The sequence below is a fragment of the Diuraphis noxia genome, unplaced genomic scaffold, assembly GCF_037042655.1.
Source record: "Diuraphis noxia isolate RWA-SAM2 unplaced genomic scaffold, SU_Dnox_SAM2 contig0006, whole genome shotgun sequence".
Classification (NCBI taxonomy): domain Eukaryota; kingdom Metazoa; phylum Arthropoda; class Insecta; order Hemiptera; family Aphididae; genus Diuraphis; species Diuraphis noxia.
In genome coordinates, this window is record NW_028301716.1 from 1,812,137 (window position 1) to 1,834,580 (window position 22,444).

Here is a 22,444-nt window from a genome sequence, read left to right on the forward strand (position 1 = left end):
TTAAGCGCTTAATGTAGAAAAGGAACGTTCCGCACTTGCAGTAGACACAGGAAGAGTGGCTAAAATTTTGAGAAGATTATAAATGAGAGGAAAAAACTGTTTATCACACTTTTCCAATGTTTTAATTGCGTTTAACTCATTCAAATCATCACTTATTTCTTCCCACTTCTTGGTCCATAATTGATGCTCACATATCAGATTTTCAAGTTTTTCATTTACCAGGTACATTTTATGGATTTCTGTCAATTTGTTTTTAACATCATTCTTATTTTTCATAAATTTTGGAAGTAAGATCTGGAGGTTTCCGATCTTTTCGTGATGGTTAGAAAATCTGGCTGCTAGTTCGCTCAGCACATGGTCAAGAAATGGATAGTAAACATTTATTTTATAATATATTTCGGCTGTCTCTGAAGGATTATTGCTTCGTCCTTTTTGTCTGTTTGTGATTCTAGGTGCTGTAAGTGACTCAATACCTAAAAATTCTTTAGAATCTGCCACAATTTGTAAAAATTCAGTATCATTTTGTATGTCTTCTAATGTTTTTCTTACGATATCTACATATTTGCACGCTTTGGTCAAATCAATATTTTGAGTTTGAAGAATTTTATTTAGGGTTGATGTGAAGCTGAAAACTTTTCGCAAAATGAGCATCGATATTACAAACTGTGAGTTTTCTATTGCTTGTTTTAATTGGTAAGCTTGTGAAGCACATTCTCTTTGACTATCTTGTAGAGCTTGCAGTGCTTCTATTACTACAGAAAACATTTCTGCAAATCGTTCTACTGCCAAATGTTTTTCAGTCCAACGGGTTTCACAAAGAGAAATCAGATTAGAGTGAGTAGCTCCAGCTGACTCTGCTGCATCTTTAAGAAGACCATCACGCAACGCGGATTGTCTAAAAAAATTAATTACAGTCTTAATAGTACCAATACAGTTTCGGATCATCGGAATTTCACAAGAGTTTGCTAAAACCAAATTTAAAGTATGGGCTGAGCAATGGACAAACTGAGCTTTTGGGTATTTTTCTGAGATTATTGTGCGCACTCCTCGAAATTGACCACTCATCACAGCAGCGCCATCATATCCTTGGCCTACTAACATCTCCATATCTAATCCAAGAGTTATTATACATTGCATGATGGTGGTGGCCAACGCTGAAGCTGTCACATCTTTTACATGCACAAACTCTAAGAAATCTTCTCTGATAAATACACTATCTGAAGAAGAATTGTCTACATACCGAATGCACAAAGCTAATTGTTCGTACCTTGATATATCTTGCGTTTCATCAGCAAGAATGGTAAGAAACCCAGCATTTTTTATTCTATTGACAACATTTTCTTGAATAAAATTGCCACATAGATCAATAATTTCGTTTTGTATAGTTGGTGACGTGAACATTGATCGACTGTCGGATGTTTGGGATAAAATATGTTCATTTAGGAAAAGATCACCCGATCTTGCACGAAATCTCAAAATTGCCCGAAAGTTGCCATCATTGTAGGGGGGTTCTGTTAAACCTATTTTGCCAGTTTCATTTTTACCCCTTATAGCTATTTGTTGACGACCACATAAGATTACGGTTTCAACAATGGAGATCAATTTTTTCCTATTTTCATCGGCTTGTTTTTTATTTTCTGAGTTTATAGATGCTATAATATCAGTAGTTTTCCTTGTCATAACTGTCATAAACCCTTGAGCTTTTTCAACTGAAAGCATATGATAGTCTGCCTTACTATGACTGTCAAATATTTGTTTAGCTTTTTTCCAATTTATAAATGGGGTGGCCACTAAAGACCGTAGTTCTTGTCCACCACGACCACCATGATTACGACCAAATAAAACGCAACCTTTGCAAAGAGCACCTTTGGCAACATCTGAAAATACGAACCAAGAATATTGTTCCATCCAGTGGCGTTGGAAATAAAGACGTCGTTTATCACTCACAGGAAATTTATATGATGCAGGTGGCATCTACGGGTTTTGAAAAACTTTAAACTTTTTTTCGTTATCAGTCGGTGGATTTCCTAAATAGATTCCTACATCATTTTCAAATAATAGTTCATGTTATCCTTCAACGGAAGAAACTTTTTCAGAAGAAATTGAAGCTTCATGATCAGTTGGGTCAGACACGAGGGTGGTTCCACTTTCAGATTTTTTTTTCTTCTCAAAATAATTTAAAACCGATGGCTGACTTATTCGCTTCATTTTGTTTCTGTTATAATAAAAATATTTAATTTTTTAATATGTAATCTAAGAAAAATTTAAGAAATTAGAATCTCTAGAGTGAAAATAGTCTGCCTAATTAACAACAAAAACATTATAAAATTCGACGTTCAAAAAAATTAAATTTTTATTAGAAACGCTAAACGTATAAATACGTGTGTCGCGAGTAAACTAAAAAAAACGTAGAAGTGACGGCCGTAACAATGTAACATACACCCTATGTACAATTATTATAACACTTATGTACACTTATATTATAAGTGTTACTTAAAATCAATTTAAGTGTCGCCTAAGCACAATTTAAAAAAATAATGTCGCCTATGTCTTCACTTACGTGCAATATACCGGGTGATTATTTTATCATTGAACACTCATTATTTCAAAAATTACTAATGTTTTTGAAAATATTATTTTACATAGTTTCAAGTTGTTAAAAAACCAACGTTTTTATTAAAAAATTATATTATTAAATATTTTTTATCCTTATCATTTTAGTAGTAATAATATCTTATTTATCGAATAGATCTTTTAGAGTCATGATTATATCACCTTTTATTTTTATTATTCATTAATGATGTTGGTCTTATATTTAAATATTGCAAGTATCTATTAATTGCAGAACATTTAAAAATGTATATACCACTAAGGGATACGAACGAATCAATTCTTTATTTAAAATCATTAGAAGATATATTAAACAATAAATCTTTTAAATAAAAGTTCTCTCTTTTATTATAATATTGATAATGGTTAATGGAGATTTTATATTATACCTAATACCTACTAATAATGTATACTGTATAGTGTGAAAACCATTATTTAATTAAGCTGCTGTTTAATTGTCTAGGTAGGTAGTGTTAATATAGTATCTAAGATACATTGACAGGTAATCATAATTCACAATTCTCTGTGGAGTCTAATGATTATGCTAAATAGGTATAATGTATGTAATATGCGCTTTCTTATAATTAATGTTATTATTGGTATATTAAATAGAAATATATTAAATGACTTCAGTGTAATTTAAACTGAGAATAAAATATTATAATAATAATATAATAATTAATATGTATGGTAATTTGAATTATGGATGTGTAATATTTTTCGTTCAGCTCCTACTGCTGGAGTATTTTTAAAACTTTGTTTAATTTCAATTTTTTCACGTTCAGTGGTAATACTTTGAAGTTGAGATATATAATTATTTTTTTTTTGTTATAAGTCGAAGCTGTTTATCAATTTTTTTTATTGGAATGCTCTATGCTGAACGAAAAATATTAGACATCCATAATTCAAATGACCATACATATTAATATTATTATTTTATTATTATTATATTTTATTCTCAGTTTAAATTACACTGTAGTCCAGTATGGTAAAGTATTTGAGTAAATAGTATATTCCTTAATTATTATATGAATATATGGTAATAATCCTTACTTGTTTTTACTTACTTTGTTTTTAAATATTTATTTTTAAAAATGAGCGGGTAATGTATAATATGATATGATTATATGATAATAATAATATGATAATAATCCTTACTTTCTGATTGGTCGCTGAATTTTGCTCTTGATCCTCTCATGGGATTAGATGTGACAAGACGTGATAGTCCAAACATCCAATTACTTATAATATGTATGTATAACAATAAATGTTATTGTCGGAAGTATATACACTGATAATCAATTATCACCATATCTTCGGTATCGAATTTATTACTTGTAACTTCTGGTCTTTAAGTATATAATAAGTATATAATATAATATATATATAAGCGATAAGTATATCAATAATATCATGACCAGTCGTACTATTAGCATGGGGGAGAACTTGTGCAACATGATGGGGTATTTTGGGGCACAACTTAGGCTTAACTATCGTACTTACTGAATTGATTTGAATAGTTTATTATTTTTTACGCTGGAGCACAAAAATCCTAATAACTGCAGTCTGCAGTGCTGACTAGGTATAACGAATTTACACACAAACACCTCCCAAAACACCCCAACTTTGAGGAGTTGTATCTCGTCAACGGATAAACGAAAAATGAAAATTTAAACGTGATAATTCATAAGAAAAAAGCCTTACTAAATTATGAAATTTTCAGTATAGGTTGCCATTTGAAAATCAAAAGTTGATGGTGGTTTACCTAATAAATATAAGGGTGAAAAATATTAAATAGTTATATAATTCTAGAACAGCGTAAATCTAAAATTTTGAAAAAAAAAATTTGAAAAAGTGCATACTTTTTGAGATAATGAGTGTTTTACGCTTAATCAATCACCCATACATATATGTTTGATTAAATTAAATGTATATAATACATATTAAACATTAAAATAATTACTATAAAATATTAGTTTTGAATATTTATGAAAAGTTACCGAAACGGTTCAAATAATATTTTATAGTCATTAATAAATATTTAATAACTTATCATCAACGAAAATTAAATATTTATTAATAATTGATATTTATTTTCAAATATTTTTTCAATTTTAAATAAATATATACATGCAGTGTGGGATGTTGATGTGTTATACAAAATAAGAGGCACTGTAGAAGCATTAGGTCAGTAGCAGCAGCATACAAATGATTTCTAAAAAGGTTAGGGGATTATCAAAAAAATTAGAAAATCGCCCACCCTTCAGTGAGTAGCATGAAGATCTCTTAATATTAACCAGTTTGACTGTTATACATCATATTGCTATCATAAAATATTGTTGAATTAAAGAAAACTAATTTTTTCTATTGCCAAAATATAATTCAATTCCTTTAAAACAACCCATAATTCTAAAATGATTTATATAGTACAACAATTATTTTAAAAGTAAGCTAATGAGCGTTAAGTATAACTGTAAAACTATACAAATTAGTAATGAAATAATAGATGAGGGATGTGTTAAGTAAGCCCATCTTCAGCTCCATCAATTATAACTTCATTATTGTTAACTTGCAAATTCATGCAAATTATTTGCAAAATTATAGCATCATCGACTTTGAAGGGCTGGGCTGGGTACAAAACGTTGAGAGTTTTCCCTAGCGGAAGACCTTACTTGCAAACTCTTGATAACCGTAGGAAATGTTTTAAAATCGGTTTGGAGTTTCTGGGTTGACTTTGAAGGGCTTGGCATAAAACATTAAAAGCTCGCCCTGGCCGAATAACTTACTTGCAAACTCTGAGAATGGACTTGCAAACTCTTGCTAACTGTTGGAAATGTTTTAAAATCGGTTTGGAGTTTCTGGGTTGACTTTGAAGGGCTGGGCACAAAACTTTGAAAGCTCGCCCTGGCCGAATAACTTACTTGCAAACTCTTGCTAATAATTTTCAAAATGTTTGAGCATAGTTGAAGGGCCAACTTCACGCACGTCAAGACTACAAGAGTAGGTCGTGAAAAGCAAAAAACAATGTCAATTAGTCAATTATTGTGATTTCCAGTTGATAATAATAATAACACAATCCATAATAGGATTTCCATGAAACAGTAATGCACGGTCTAATAAGATATTTTATATACCATATACACACATTGATGCGCCCCCAAACTTCTACCGTGGGGCGGTTAATCTGACGACTTGCGTTGGTTAATAAACTTATTAATATGTTACAGAATATTGAAAGAAAGCTTGTAAAATGATATAGACACGTATCTGGAATTTATTAGAAATAATAAATATAAGTAAACAGCAGTAATATATTAAATTCCTACACGCGTATACATGTACTTACAGTTATAATAACATAAATAACATAATAATAATAATGAAAATACAATAATAACAACAAATGATACGACCGTGCGGCTGATTATATAGAGACTGCGACGTAATTTGAAAACGTGTCATGGTCGGCTCATTTAACTGGCCCCCTCCACTATCGCAATATATGCATCAATATTATTATCATTTAAAACCTTATCAACTGTTAACAATCTGTGTTTAGTAGATTAATAATAATTTAGGAATACTTATTTGACACATTAAAATTTATATTTAATTAATTTTAATATTAATATTTTATTGTTTTGACGCTTTTTTTTAACATGGGCAAGTTTTTAAAATATTTTTTATTTATTTAATTGTACACTCAATATAATATAATATGTACTAATATATTGTATTATTTTGTTTTCTTTTTTAGATTATTGCAGTAATGAGAATGTATGTACACTTAATATTTTTATTATAATTTTTTAATTTTGTTAATTGTAATGATTTTATGAATTTTAAAAATATAAATTTAAATTGTTTTATTATGCTTACCTATATTTCTTTTTATTTAATTATATACATTGTAATTTGAATGTAAATTTATGTATTTTGAAATTGTTATGTGAATGTTTTTAATAAAAATTATATATATATGTTTAAATATTTATTGTTTTTTATGTTTACCTATATTAAGTTTTAATGCTGTGAATAATAAAAAAATTAAATAACAATATAATAATAATATTAATAAAAAGGTTTATACAATACATATTAAAAATATATTTACAAATTTACAATATGTCAGTATAATATGATTATTAATAAGTATTCCTAAATTATTATCAATCTACTAAACACAGATTGTTAACAGTTGATAAGGTTTTAAATGATAATAATATTGATGCATATATAGCGAAAGTGGAGGGGGCCAGTTAAATGAGCCGACCATGACTAGTTTTCAAATTACGCGAGACGGCGGCATTCGAGATATCAGCATACGGTGATCCAGTGTAGTGGTATCAACACCAGACAGTAAATAAAAACGGTTTATATCACTAGAAAAAAAACGGTTTATATCAGTATCATGGAAGAAATGTGTCATATCTATTCGGCTTGGAATAAACAACAAATTATAATATCTCTGGCCGCCAAGTTCAAATATTTATTATATTTTTATAACTCAAACAATATTCGTTGATTCATTAATTTATTCAAATAGATAATTTTTAAGTACGCTTAGTTAATATAAATAATTAAGACTAGTAAGATATTGCATATTTGCATATTTGCATTCTAGAATTTATATTATATTATTCTATAGTTGCATGATAAAGTTTTCAGAGGATAGTTTATTCTAATTAATTGTTTTGTGATTTAATGTTTCTCACACCTTGCAGCTCCAATAACTGAAATATTTGTAATTAACTGTTTAAGTTAATACTAAATTATATCCTATGAGCTATGGGCTATTACCTACCAGGGTACAGTGGTTACACCAAGTCATAAAAAACTCAGAGGCAGCCTCTTGATTACTCCCCTTGATACACACACAACTACAAATACACAACTGAATAAAATATACATATAGGTTCTTAATTTCAATGATATTGGATACTTAACTATTTAGCAATTAGTTTTATTTATACCATATCAAGTGATAAATGACTAGGATATTTAGATTATCCACGATTTTCTTGCATTTAATTAATAGCTCTGTAATCTTTACCTGATCTTGAGTAGTTTAAGACTTAATTTATCTATTGTATACTTTTACCTTAACTATTAGGCCTTCTTAAAGTTATTTTTTTATTAATTACGTTAATCAGTATATTAATAATGTACATTATACCATGCTATATAAAATATATTGTTAAACAGAATACAAAACTAAAAATTGAGGTAATGATTATACAATAATATCATGTAGTATTAATAGTATTATATATAATGCCTTGTTCTTTAAAATGATTTAACTGTCATAATAAATATCAAATATAAGTAAACAGTTACATGAAAGTAGGTAGAAGGCGGTTACATCAGTAGAATAGTTATTTTTATTTAACTTAAAAAAAAAATTAAAATGTAAAAGGTTTCATATGGATTCTTTTTATCAAATTATTCTCTATGAATTAGATGACAACCAACAAATAATTTAATAATGTTATTATATTGTTATTTGTTATAATAATGTTATTGTTTATGTTCACAATAAATACTTCAGTATTAGACCAAATTAATGTGTACCACAAATTGATTTGTATTTAATAGTCATCTATGCAATCAAGCCCGTAACCGGTGGAACTCCGGACCCTTAGAAATATACATTTATGCTCTTATTATGTGGAAATATATCTTATAAAATAGTAAATATGCAAAAATAAAATTTATTTTATCTTAATTATTTTCAACATTACTTATAAAGTATACATGATTGCTATTGAATTACAGTTTTTATCCTAAAAATCAATATTATATACAATTTTTTAAGAAATAAAATTAGTGTTAATACGATAATAAATACATAACAATTTAATGCGATTAGATAATTCACGACTATAAATAAGACTAAAAATACTATTTTACTATAAAATTTAACTAAAAAATAACATATTATGCATTTAAAAACCACTTATATATGCAATGAAAAATCACAAATACAAAATTAACATTAGAAAATTAGTATTTTTCAGTTATATTAGCATAATAGCATACATACCTACACATACTGTATACTGTATACATACATATACATACATACGTTCTGTCTTTTTACATTTAACTAAGTACCTATTTTAATGGCTAAGAATATACAATTATGTTTTTGTTTCATATTTCCCCCTATTTTATTATTAATTCTTGTTGGCTAACCTCCACCAAACTTTTTATTTTTCTTACTACTTTTTGTTCTGTATCATTGTCCATTGAGATGCTTAAACAAGGCTGTATCTAAAAAAAAAATACATTAATATCTAATTTTACAGCAAAACAATTTGATTATTTAAATATTTTTATATGTAATTATTATTATGATAATAATAGTTACCAATAATAATGACATGAATTGTTTGATCCATAAAAGCAAATTTGTTTGAATTTTTCCCCTCATAATTATATAATGAGCCACATTGGGGAGTAAACAATAATCTAAGCATTTAAGCAGTAGTATCTTCAATTGTGAAACAACCTCATTGCTTGAGCTGTTCAATCAAATAAAAAAAATCAACAATTATAATTATATTGTTAATTCATCAAATGTTAAACTCATATAAAAAATTATTTAAACATTGCATACAATTAAACATCTTGATGCAGCTCATTTTAAAGATTCATCTAAATGTTGAATCATGGGCATGCGCACGGGTGGTGCAGGGTATGCAAATGCACCACCTGCGGATTTATAGCCTAGTGTTTGTTACAGAAACAATTAACAAATTATTTATTCAATTATGTAACTAATTATACATTTTTTCATACTTTGGGATTTTGGAATAAATCAATAATGAAAAAGCATAAATGCCATTTGAAATTTTTTCTTATCAATTATAGTATATCTGCGTTTGTAACCACGGTTGTATTTCAGTTTCTATAACTGCAGACCGTGGTAATGTCATACCCATGAACATTAGTGGAAGGACGCCAAACACGGCCGAACGAAGCGTAAAAACATGGTCCGGAATTATCGCATTCCGCCAGAATGCGCGTCGGACAGTAGTGATGTCGTTTTTACATGTACAGCATAGGAAATTTATTGTTTTTTTATTATTATAATCTAAATAACGAAACTTATGAATAATTACTATAGAACGTTTTTTCATGACCAAGTTGTTCTCGATCGAATATATGCGTTTCCAATAATATACGACTTCTATAAAAAGAGATATAGTTGTTTCAAAAAATAAATTCGAATTTTTTATACATACCTAGCCTATAGGTAATTATAATATCAATTCATGCGTTTTATTACGATTCTCTAATCGCTGTTACCAAATTATACTATATACATTTTATTATATTTGCTGTCACTGCTTACGAATTACGATTGTATGACTGGCATCTACATTCTACATAATAAGCTAAAGCTTCAAAGGCTCAATGTCCATATTATATCCATAATCCATTTGGAGGATAAAATATAATATTCCGAGAAAGTATATTTATAATGAATAAATAACATTTTATAACTAATTCAGTCATGATGTTTACACTTATTTCTGAATTAGTACTTACAAAGTCGTAAGAATCTCGTAAATCGCAAATTAAATCTAGTTCACATCACAACCACAGACTATAGTCTGTGTCACAACTAGATCGAACATATTTGTAATACAATATAATATTATACATTATTATAAATGTTATGCCTTACCTATGATTCAATTAAATATGAAAATATTTTTTAACGCCATAAGAAGAGAATAACTTACTTATAACAGTAAATACTTCTATAACTAATGATATATTATGTAAAGTAGGCATTTTATGAAAAGTTGCGTAACTATAATAGTTATTTAGACACTGACATTGTCAATCAACAAATGTGTTCAATAAATGATTGATGTAGGTTTGTAAAATAATCTAATACAGCTTATTATGTAACTTCTCTGTTAAATTTATTAAAAATTAATTTAACAAGCTAAATTAACTTGGCTGACTTTCGATGTAGTCTTGTTTTTTCTTTTTTGGTATTTTCAATTGAATTCTTTCGAGAGCAAATAAAATGCATTCTCGTTACTAAAAAAAAATTTTTTATCGGCACTTCAAAAAAACATTCTCATAAAAATTGAAAATTTCAGTGGTCTATAAATAACTCAAAAAAAATCAAAAATTTGTGAAAATTAAACAGTATATAAATAAAACTAACATAAACATTTGGTGAAAATCTCAAATATTTACAGTGATTAGTATTTGAATTACAATCATACAAAAAAAAATCGATTTGGTCGAAAACTGGTTTTGCATAAAAATTCCCGTTTATCTGTCATTTTTTTTTCTCGATTTTTTGAAAACTATTGGAAAATGTTTACTTTTGACCTCTATAATGCACCAAGGATATTCACTTTTACATCGGAAACCACCCCCAAAGTTTGAAATTTAAGCATTATTACACAGACACAAAAAAAAAAAAAAACACACATCATAGTAAAATCAATACATTCATCACTTCGTACAGAATCTAAAATTGAATTCTTAGCAGAGGTAGATAATTGTATGCCTTCAATAATAATACCAAATGATTAACTAATAACTAAAATATTAACTATTAGAACAAATTATAAATTTTGTCGGTAAGTACTAAATTAAAACAAATATAATTCAGATTTAGGATCTTACATTGGGCGCCTTAAACATTGTTGTTTTTATTATACCTTGCCATTTATTAATTTTAATTTTGGATTTGTAGCCCTCTCGACATCCAGGAACAAAACAGTTTCTGAACATTTTATATAATAATATTATTGTACTTGCTACAAAGTACAATTCACGAATAATAATAATAGGTATTATATCTTAATTCGTGCTACAAGAACATAATATTTTACATTTTTTAGGTCAGAGGGCACTTAAGTCAGGAACAACAAAAATATATTTATACGCGTTGACATTTATTGCATATTATTATGAAAAATTATTACACTTATATATATATATATAATAAATAATTAATACACAACACTTCGCCAGTATCCCGCCACTATCGGGACCGCCTGGCGTAAAATAAAAAATAATAATTAGTGCTCAAATACAAATAAAAAGCGACGAGCGCCACGGCCTACAATATCGCCGAATGTCGCTGGACTACTACAAACGGCTGTCGGCTAGGCGTCCGATAAAATAATAATAATGATAGAAATAATAATAATAATAATAATAGTAGTGGCCGTTCGGGAAATATCCCGCTACAACTCGGCCTTCCTGACAATATTGATCGACCTCGATCATGGTCTTATTCTATAAAATTTATATAATAACAAAATAATAATTAAAATGTTTAATAAAGTATACAATTACAAATTAAAATAATTATTAGTCATTTTTTCTTAAATGTAACCCAGGGTTTTATGTCTCGGGCAGCAATAACGGTATTTAAGGGTATTTGTGTTACTTGATATCCGTCAATATCAGCCACAACATATCTATCGTTGGGTAATATTTTAAGTATCTTATATGGTCCCTTAAATTTTGGTATAAGTTTTTTACATGTATTTGGAGTTGTATCAACGTTTTTTACCATAACATAGTCACCTATAGAATAAGTATTGGCTTGTTTATGTTTAGCATCATAGTAGGCTTTATTTTTTAATTGGTTTTGTCGTGTAGTATCAAATGCGTTTTGTCTAGTTGTTTCAAATTCTCTATCGTTGTCATTTTCGTTTTAATATAGTCATTAGTGTTTCCTACTTGATTCATACCAAAAAGAAGTTTACTTGGTGTATTGTTGATAGATCTATTGTGAGTATTATTTATTGCAAATTGTATCTTATTTAGATGTTCGTTCCAATTTTGGCTATGTTCATGCATCAACTTAGATAGCATTACCGTGAGACTACGATTATATCGCTCTACTTGGCCATTTGACTGCGGCGATCCTACTGCAGTCATAATATGTTTAATTTCGTGTTGCTCACAAAATTCTCGGAAAGCGTCAGATCGAAAGCACGATCCACGATCGGATATAATTTTAACTGGCTTGCTGTAGTATGAAAAATATTGTGCTAGTTTTAAACAGGTCTCTTTAGTGGTGACAGAACGAACGGGATATAAAATCAGAAATTTACTAAAAGCGTCTTCAACGACTAGAATATACCTAAAACGATTTTTTGTTTTATTGATCGGCCCGTAATGGTCGATGTGAATAGTTTGGAATGGCTTATTGTCTTTGTCAATTATGTTTAACAATCCTTCTACTTTCCCTTCCTTGGGAGAAAATATAATTCATTTCAATCAATTATTTATGTATTTTTTTACATGTTCAGCCAACTTCGGAAACCAATAAACTTGTTTTATATATTCTATTGTACGATTAACACCAATGTGACACATATCATCGTGACATGTTCGGATTATTTGTTCATACATATCAGCTGGAACATAGAACAAAAGTCTGTTACCGTGTTTCTTATACACTAACCCATTACGCATCTCAAATAAGGGGTGTTCCGATTTTTCGAGTATTTTAATTAAATTTTTAATTTCAGGGTCAGTACTTTGCCTAATAGCGAGTGTCTGGTTAAAAGTACATCCTTCCAATACCAATATATGTCGACAACGACTTAATGCATCTACGTGTTGCATTTTTGACCCAGGACGGTGTTCTATCTCATACGAATAATTTTGTAGAAATAACGCCCACCTTGCAATACGCGGGTTGATATCTTTTTTACGTAAAGTTAATGTAACGCTGTTGCAATCAGTAACAACCTTAAAGTGGACACCTTGTAAATAAATATGGAATCGTTTAACAGCATTAACTATCGCTAACATTTTGAGTTCGTAACTGTGGTATCTAGATTCTACGTCAGTGGTTCGATGGCTATAATAGAAAACAGGGTGGAAATTATTGTCATTTTGTTGTTGCAGCAATATTGCACCATACCCTTGACTACTCGCGTCACAATGTAATTCGGTTTGAGCGTTAGGGTCATAAATAGATAAGAGTGGTTGAGCATTAAGTTTTAATTTAATAATATCGAATGATTTTAGTTGTTCCTCCCCAAATTCATAAATAACATTTTTTTTTAATAACTTATATAATGGTTGAGTTAATAACGCAAAGTTTGGGATGAATCGCCGGAAGTAAGATGCAAGTCCGATAAAACTATGGAGTTCTTTTTGATTCGACGGTATAGGGTAATTATCAATAATAGCAACGTTTTTTGGGTTTGGCTGAATGCCGTCAGCATTAACGCGGTAACCTAAATAAATAACTTCGGATTTTAAAAATTGAGTTTTATCTAAGCGAATTTCCAATTTTTGGTTTTTCGTGGTGGTTAATATTCTAGCTAATATATCGAGATGCTCGTCTATTGTTTCAGTGGCCACCATAATGTCGTCAAAATAAACAATTACTTCTTTTTTCTGATAAATTCGTCAAAAATATTTTTAATAAATCTACTAAAACAAGGAGGACCCGTCGCTAAACCAAATGGAAATTTTAAGTATTCAAATTGTCCTAATGGAGTTGTAAAGGAAGTATATTTTATTGAATCTTTAGCTACATAAATATGATGAAATCCGTCTTTTAAATCAAAACAAGTAAAATATTTTTTCCCACGGAGTAAATCCAGATTATCGTCAATTAACGGCAATGGATACCTATCCTTTACAATATGTTTATTGAGCTCGCGATAGTCGACACAAAGTCGCAGATCTCCACTTTTTTTCTTTACAAGAACAATCGGGCTACTATACTCGGACGTATAATGTGTTTTTTAAGCATGTCATCAAGTATTATTTGTAATTTTTCTTTTTCATAAAATGATAATCTTCGTGGACGGAAATAAAAAGAATTATGCGCTTTTAGCTGTATATGCATTTTAGGGAGGTCATCATCAATATCCTGTGCACAATGTTTAACATAATTATTAATATAAATTCGTTTTACACTGGTAATACCTAACGCCATTACTTAATTTATCATTTATATTCAAGTCAATGTCAAGTTCACTATAATTATTCAAGTCAAAATCTAAAGATAATATTTCGTTAAATGGAACGTTGTCAGTTTGTTTAAAAGTGATAATAAATTGTCCATCTATTACTGATAAGTTAACTCGAGGGTGTGCAAGAAAATTCCGTCCTAACAGACAATCAGTTTGAATTGTGCTATCGGGTACTACTTTAAAGTTCAAATTTATTGGTGTATCAAGATTGACATGGTGTAAGTCAGCAAAAAATTCATCAATAATGTTAAGCATAGAACCATTTATACCAATTAAACCTGAGGGAGGTGGTTTAATACCAGATGTATATGAGAATCTGATGAAATAAAACTGATGAATGATCCTGAAACTAAAGACTTTAGACTATATTTCAAACAAATGTATGCAAATAGACCAACATTATGGTATATTTAATACAAGTAAATTCAAAATTGCAATATTATTTGAATATAATTAAACGATTTTTATTTTTTAAAAGTTGTAATCATAGATATAAGATAAGATGGTTGTAATAACCTGATAACAGATAAGAGATTTCAATTTATGAAATGTCACTAGCGCATGCGCAAAACGGTCACGGTTCAGTTCTGTGTTTAGACGCTCCTCATTCGCTCGATTATTCACTGACGTTATGACGTCACTAGAACTGGGCAAAACCGAACCATTACGCAATCGTCTCGGCGACAAAACCTCGTGACCAGCTTTAGACGTTGAAGCCGAATTTTCGCTCATTTCGACTTATAATGAAATAATACACACTTACGTTCTAATTTCGAAACACCTTGATTTCAAATACTACCCAAACGAATTCCACTTCTGAATTTGTAGGTCAAAGGGCACTTAAGTCAGGAACAACAAAAATATATTTATACGCGTTGACATTTATTGCATATTATTATGAAAAATTATTACACTTATACATATATATATATATATATATATATAATAAATAATTAATACACAACACTTCGCCAGTATCCCGCCACTATCGGGACCGCCTGGCGTAAAATAAAAAATAATAATTAGTGCTCAAATACAAATAAAAAGCGACGAGCGCCACGGCCTACAATATCGCCGAATGTCGCTGGACTACTACTAACGGCTGTCGGCTAGGCGTCCGATAAAATAATAATAATGATAGAAATAATAATAATTATAATAATAATAATAGTAGTGGCCGTTCGGGAAATATCCCGCTACAATTTTATTCTTGCGAGTTGTGATAAGACGCAATCATTGATATTATATTGCCTATACATAGATATAATATATATTACAAAATTTGAATGCATGTTTTAAAACAACTATATCTCTTTTTATAGAAGTCGTATATTACTGGAAACACATATATTCGATTGAGGACAATTTGGTCTTAAAATAACGTTCCATAGTAATTATTCATAAGTTTCGTTATTTAGATTATAATATTAAAAAACCAATAATTTCCCTATGCTGTACATGTAAAAACGACATGACTACTGTCCGACGCGCATTCTGGCGGAATGCGACAATTTCGGTTCACTTTCATATGCACAGTTCGGCGTCCTTCCTGATTCCTCTAATGTTCATGGTCATACCATTGTTCTATGGTAGTAAAGTAAGTTGTTCTCATCACACGGGTGATATAGATAATATTATCTACAGTATTTGATATTTGTGATAAAAATTGTATTGGTGTTTTTACTTATTGATCTTTTTTTCATTCGTCAAAGTTTGAGTAGAAAAACCACGATTATAAAACAATTAAAACATAATGAGTGAAAAAAGAAAAAAACATTATTTGATTTCTTTCAAAAAAAAACAAAAATGTAGTGATGATACTAATACTAATACTCATAGTATTGTTGAGAATTCAAAAGGTAAGTAAATAACTGGCACCATCAATTTCAATTTCAATAAATTATTATTTATTATTGTGTTATATTATCAACATTTTTATTAATTATTTAGATGATTTGGATGTAGACGATCCAGTGTGTCTTCCCCTGGCTTCATCTCAAGAAGGTAATACTATACTACTATAGTACCTAAGTATTTACAAATTAATTATTTCTATGCTGAAAGAATATTATTTGTCATACCTAATTAACAAATTGTTATAAATATAACCCTGTTTTTAGATCGTTGTAACTTACAATGTATAATATTATTAATTTAAATTTAGGTATTTAGTTTTTTCAAATATAATTGAATTGTTATGTTTTATAATTATAAGTGTTGGCGCTGAAAATTTTATCGCGATATGCTAATGCGAGCGGTGCGCGGCAACGTGGAAGTTCTTATCGGTCTGTCCACTTTTTTCCGTCTTCCCCGAACACCACTCCTTCTTTTTGTGTTTTTAATTGTCAAATTATTATACCTGTGTATTATTTATTCTCTTTGTTTATATGTTCTCTGTGTTTTAATTAATGGTCGGTTATTGCCGTACGATTATTATCTTAAATACCATATGTTCCTATCAATTATTATTATTATTATTGTTATTATTATGCGGCCAACGCCCTAATTATTATTATTATTAATATTGGCGTCTCGGTGTCTACGTGTTTTTTTTTCTTATGCCGTATATGGTTATGTTGATATTCTCTAAGCCGCTTCTGTAGCGTTGTTTTGTCGTGCTGAATTATGTAGTGTTTTCTTTTGTAAGTCGCATTGAGCGCAATCATCAATTATTATTATTATTTTCATATTGTTGTAAGATTTGGTTTATTCGTTGTCAATGCGATACGAAATTTCATTATATTTGTCTCGCCAGTAAGGCGTAAAATTCATTGGTGTTGTTTTTACTATTTTATTCATCAAATGTTGTTGTTATTTGTTTATTATTAATTAAATGTGTTAACTGTGCTTCAGTGTTTGTAAATTTATGTCTGTTAATTGTAATTGTTCATTTAACTTGATATTCTTGACAGAATTAATGCATGGTTCTGTTATAACTTATAAATTATAATTTTTTTATTTATCAGGTACAGTAGTATTTTATGTTAATAAGTAATTTAGACATACTAACATTAGTTCTATTAGTTCTAAGTTTTATTTTCAAAATATATTTATTTCAATTTATTGAATTAATTATTTTGCTATGTATATAATTTAGTAATGCTATAAAGTTTTCAAGCATTTTATACAATTCTTAAAAAGATTTGGGTAATTTAATTAAATAACTTATATTTAATTACATATTTTGTTAAAGCTTTATTCTTCTTAGAAATTGTATAATGTGTTAATTTGACTGTTTTTATTAATTTGTATTATTTTATGTGTAATTAACTTATGTATTCATTCATACTAATGGCTAATAAAACTATAACATTATTTATTGTTTCTTATAAAAATAATAATTTATAGAGCATGAAAAAACATCTGGACTACCATGCCATCCTGATGACCCAGCAAATGTTTTACCAACTTTTCAGTTAGAACTTAAGTCTCGCATTCACCGTGGACCTTATCAACCAGTATTTGATTTTTATCCTAGAACTAAGTTTGGTAGAAATGATAGAAGTTTCATGAAATCCTGGTTTTCAACATTTAAATGGATAGAATATAGTCCTATGGTGGATAGAATTTTTTGCTTTTCATGTCGAGTTTTTGATGCTTCTGATGGCCGAAATAGTGGACAAATTGATAGGACTTTTTCTCACATAGGTTTTAAAAATTGGAATAATGCGACATCCAGATTAAGAGAACATCAAAAATCTAAGCACCATATAAACAGCACAGAATCACTAGCAAATTATTTGAACTCAAAATCAATTGATGTTGTGTTAGAGGAATCCAGAATTAAAACTTTAGAACAAAGAGAAAAACAACGTCTTCTTAACCGTAGCATTCTACATCGTTTAATAGACATTACAATTTGTTTGGCTAAAAGCGGCAAACCTTTTCGAGGACACCAAGAAAACTCGACAAGTGTAAGTAAAGGATTATTCTTAGACTTTGTGGATGTATTAAAAAAGTATGATGTTACACTTAGAGATCATCTAACCCATGGGAAGAAAAATGCATCATATTTAAGTAATAGAATACAAAACGACTTGCTACAATTTATTAACAATGTTATGAAAAGAAAAATTGCGTTAAATGTATGTAATAAATCAGTGTCAGTGTGTGCTGATGAAACTAGTGACGTGGGTCATTATGAGCAAATGGCTGTAATTGTAAGATATTTTGATGATGAAAAGAACAAACCTGTTGAAACATTTATTGGCATTCAAAGATTAACATCAGTTGATGCTTTATCAATTTTTAATAATCTAACTACAAAAATTAGTGAAATCAATGTGACTTGGCAATCAGTTTTAGCTGTGTGCTTCGACGGCGCTAGTGCAATGTCTGGAGAAATAAATGGAGTTCAAATGAAAGTCAAAGAGGTTAACTCAAAAATACAGTATGTACACTGCTTTGGTCACTGTCTCAATCTTGTTTTGGTAGATTCTTTGGGCAATAAAAATCGTGTAATTTTTGATTTTTTTGGTTATATTCAAATGATATATAATTTCATTGAATGTAGTCCAATTCGTCATGCAGTGTTGGAAAAAATTGCAGAACAAACAAATAAAAAACTTAAATCTCTTAAATCACTATCTACGACGAGGTGGGCATGTAGATCGGAAGCAATAGAAGCAGTAGACCAAAACTTCAATTCTTTGATTCTATGTCTCTTGGAAATAGCTAAAAACACAAATTTATCTGATGTAAGAGTTAAAGCAAAAGGTCTTGTTCATCAAATAAAGAGTTACCATTTTATTTTTTCATTAACAGTTTTAAAACCTATAATGGTTCAAATACGTGTTGTAAGTGAAAGTTTACAATCGCCAAATTTGGATCTTCTAACTGCCGTACAATTAATAAATGGTCTATAAAATGCATTAACCAAGTTTAGATCAGATGACAATTACTTCACAAGTTTGTATAACAAAGTTTTAGAAGTCTGTAATGAACACAATATAGAAATTCCAAGTGTAAAAAAACGAAAAATATCAAAAAAAATTAACGACAGCAGTACACAGTACATCAGCACTGACAAAAAAAGTGAAATGAAACACTTTGTTTATTTTGTAGTTTTGGATAATTTGTTAAATGGAATTCAAGAACGTTTCAGTCAGGAAACATTGACTCTTATCACTGCAGTTGGTCATCTTATAAATTTTGAACTGAGTAAATCAGATATAACAACACTCTCAACTACATTTGATTTGAGTGCCTTAGATATTGAAGGAGAGTATAATATTTTGAAATCACTACCAGATTTTAACCAGGGGTCTTCTACTATGGTAATTCATAATTGGCTAGACAAGTTAAATAAAAATGACTTATCTAAAAGTTTCCCAAACATTTTTAAAACTCTATCACTTTTTGTTACAATTCCGGTTACTAGTTTTAGCTGTGAAAGAGCGTTTTCAAAATTAAGTTTAGTCAAGAATAAATTGAGGAATCAGATGTTACAAGAACGTCTTGAGTGTTTATTAATGATATTTGTGGAACAAGAAATGGCTACAAATTTAGATTATGAAGAAATCATCGAAGAATTTAAAACCTTAACTCCTGCCATACGTCGTCTTGAACTTCAGTTCCTATATTATATTGTATTATCCTATGACCTATATTATAACTCTTATAACTATAAATAAATAATTAATAAATGATATTGGTTACTTTATTCTTTTTTTTATGATGAATATCATCTTGTATATGTTTTAAGGTTCTTATTGTTATAAAAATATACAAAATAAAGTAAAAAATTATTTCTAGAGAAATCACACCAAATATTTCTAATATTTTAGGTTTAGGAAAACATTTTAGATGATAGCAAAAATAATAGAGTAACCTAGGTATAAATAGTAAAAATTAAATGCACCATCTGCAAGCAATGTCTGCACACGCCTATGTGTTGAATGTCATTTAAAGTGACAGCAGTATTAGTAAATTGTTCTCGGTTGAAATTGTGAGATACCGTAGCATCATTTTCTGATCTGGTCAACAACAATTTATTGAGCAAATCATTGGTTTTCCAATGTTCTTGTAACTGTAATATCATCAGTTGTTTTATTACCGATCTATATTTTATGAATAAATTTATTATTTATAAAGCAATACTTAAAAATAATTAATAAATATTTTTGTTAATTACCTTATAAATTTTTTGATTCATCGCGGTTATTTGACAGAATTTGATATGATGGGAAATTTGATAGTGAGGCAAATAGTGGAGGTGAAAACTGATCATCTATAAAAAAAATTACTTTAAAAAAATTTGAATTGATAATTATTAAATATGGAATTAAAATATACCTGCAGATTGTATTGATTTTAAAGTGTGGGCTTTTGGAACATCAAAACTAGGCAACTCTGAATCCCTTAAATAGTGGCTAGTAAATCCTTCCTGTGCCACTTCCATGGTTTCCTGAAGGTGAATATTGCATAGATAGATTATTGATATTTTCTCGCTTTTCAATTTACATGCTCTTGCTCTCATGAATATCTTTATAACAATGGCACCATAAATAGCTAAAAATACCAATAACAATAATTAATTAGGTATACATAAATTATTATGTATAAGATATTTACTCATGTATAAGGATTTTGCACCAGATGGAGAATTTGGCATATTATCAAATAAAGGAAACTCTGAATCCTTAAATCATAAAGCTTCTTTCAATGTCTGAATATTAATGAATCCAATTGCCATTACTACTCTAAATTTCTGAACTAGATATTTGTTTCCACTTCCCAATTCATATCACATGTCCTGGCCCTGTGTACTATAAACATTGGCTATTACTTCAGCAGTTATAACCTATAAAATGAAAAAAAAAACGCAATAACCATAAATAATTTTACAATTAAAAACCAATTTAAAAGAACAATACATGAATATCAAATATATGAAACCCAAAGAAGCATCATTGATTTTAAATACTTGAAAATTACAAAAAAAATATATCTTTAAAGCGCCCTTCCTCCTTTTACATACGGACTGAGGACCGTCAATGGTGTAGTTAACGCTGAGATATGCAAAGGTAGGCATGTTCAAGATAAATTAGGTAAAAATAAGATTGTTATAAGCAAAAGTTGATAGTTTATAAATTTAACTAGTTGTTAATGCCCACTGTAGTAACCAGTCGTCGCTCTCACTAGTTACTGCAATACTTCTTTAACGACGAGTGCACAATGTCGGTACAACGTCGTATGGTTCAGGAACGGAAGAGGTTTTGAGTTTGATTAAATTTAACAAAATGTTAAATTGTTTATTAAAAGTAAATAATTAATATAAAGTAACTTTAATAATAATACATATAAGTTGAAGTGTTTCGACTTAGTATTGAAATAGTAAACCGGAGAGACTGTGTGTGGAACGTTTCCCTAGAGGCTCTTAGTAAGCATGGGTGAAACGTTTGAGTCTGAAACTAGCTCTGGTCCTGCTGTAATAAGTACTCCTATATATATGAGACATGCAGTGATTAAGGAGAGGATGATTGACGTCATAGGAATGGCGTGATGTGCCTAAACTCGGCCTTAGCAAATCAGGTGGCAGCATCAATGTCCCGATCTGGTGGCGTGATGCTGTTATGACCGACTGTACTTTGGAACGACGTTATTTTATGTAAAACGTCGGTTTACTACACCACTCTTAAAGATATGACTTAGTTACTTACATAATTGTATGTTAAAAAATAGATCCCATTTTACTAAACAATAATTTATAATTTATAATTTATACAACCATTCATAACTACTTACAATGTATTAGTTTGTTTATGTGTATTTCTTATTAGTTTTTATTATCTATTCAAAATAGATAATTTATTAATATATTTATTGCATAAGACACAAGTGAAGTT

At 29.0% G+C, this 22,444-nt stretch overlaps 3 protein-coding genes across 5 annotated transcripts; 1 reads left to right on the forward strand and 2 right to left on the reverse strand.

Moving 5' to 3' along the window:
• Positions 1-1,974, reverse strand: LOC149054490 (52 kDa repressor of the inhibitor of the protein kinase-like). Its single transcript, XM_089230044.1, has one exon. It carries the CDS (start codon positions 1,972-1,974, stop codon positions 1-3), a length of 1,974 nt encoding a protein of 657 aa, XP_089086170.1.
• Positions 1,975-8,230: 6,256 nt separating this feature from the next.
• On the reverse strand, positions 8,231-21,583 carry LOC149054491 (uncharacterized). Of its 3 annotated transcripts, none has more exons than XM_089230060.1 (6): positions 21,171-21,583; positions 20,892-21,107; positions 20,731-20,826; positions 20,458-20,625; positions 8,981-9,134; positions 8,231-8,883 (listed from the first exon to the last, which is right to left on the reverse strand). In XM_089230060.1, the coding sequence occupies exons 1-3, from the start codon at positions 21,208-21,210 to the stop codon at positions 20,732-20,734; spliced, it is 351 nt and encodes a 116-aa protein (XP_089086186.1). In that variant the 5' UTR covers positions 21,211-21,583; the 3' UTR covers positions 8,231-8,883; positions 8,981-9,134; positions 20,458-20,625; position 20,731. The 3 variants fall into 3 exon arrangements, with proteins under 3 accessions (XP_089086186.1, XP_089086185.1, XP_089086184.1); XM_089230059.1 differs by having other exon boundaries at positions 20,458-20,656; XM_089230058.1 differs by lacking the exons at positions 8,231-8,883; positions 8,981-9,134 and having other exon boundaries at positions 19,871-20,656; positions 20,731-20,841.
• Positions 16,069-20,389, forward strand: LOC149054492 (zinc finger MYM-type protein 1-like). The gene is made up of 6 exons (XM_089230045.1): positions 16,069-16,216; positions 16,548-16,601; positions 17,946-18,987; positions 19,111-19,393; positions 19,478-20,185; positions 20,384-20,389. The coding sequence occupies exons 1-6, from the start codon at positions 16,069-16,071 to the stop codon at positions 20,387-20,389; spliced, it is 2,241 nt and encodes a 746-aa protein (XP_089086171.1).
• Positions 21,584-22,444: the final 861 nt, after the last annotated feature.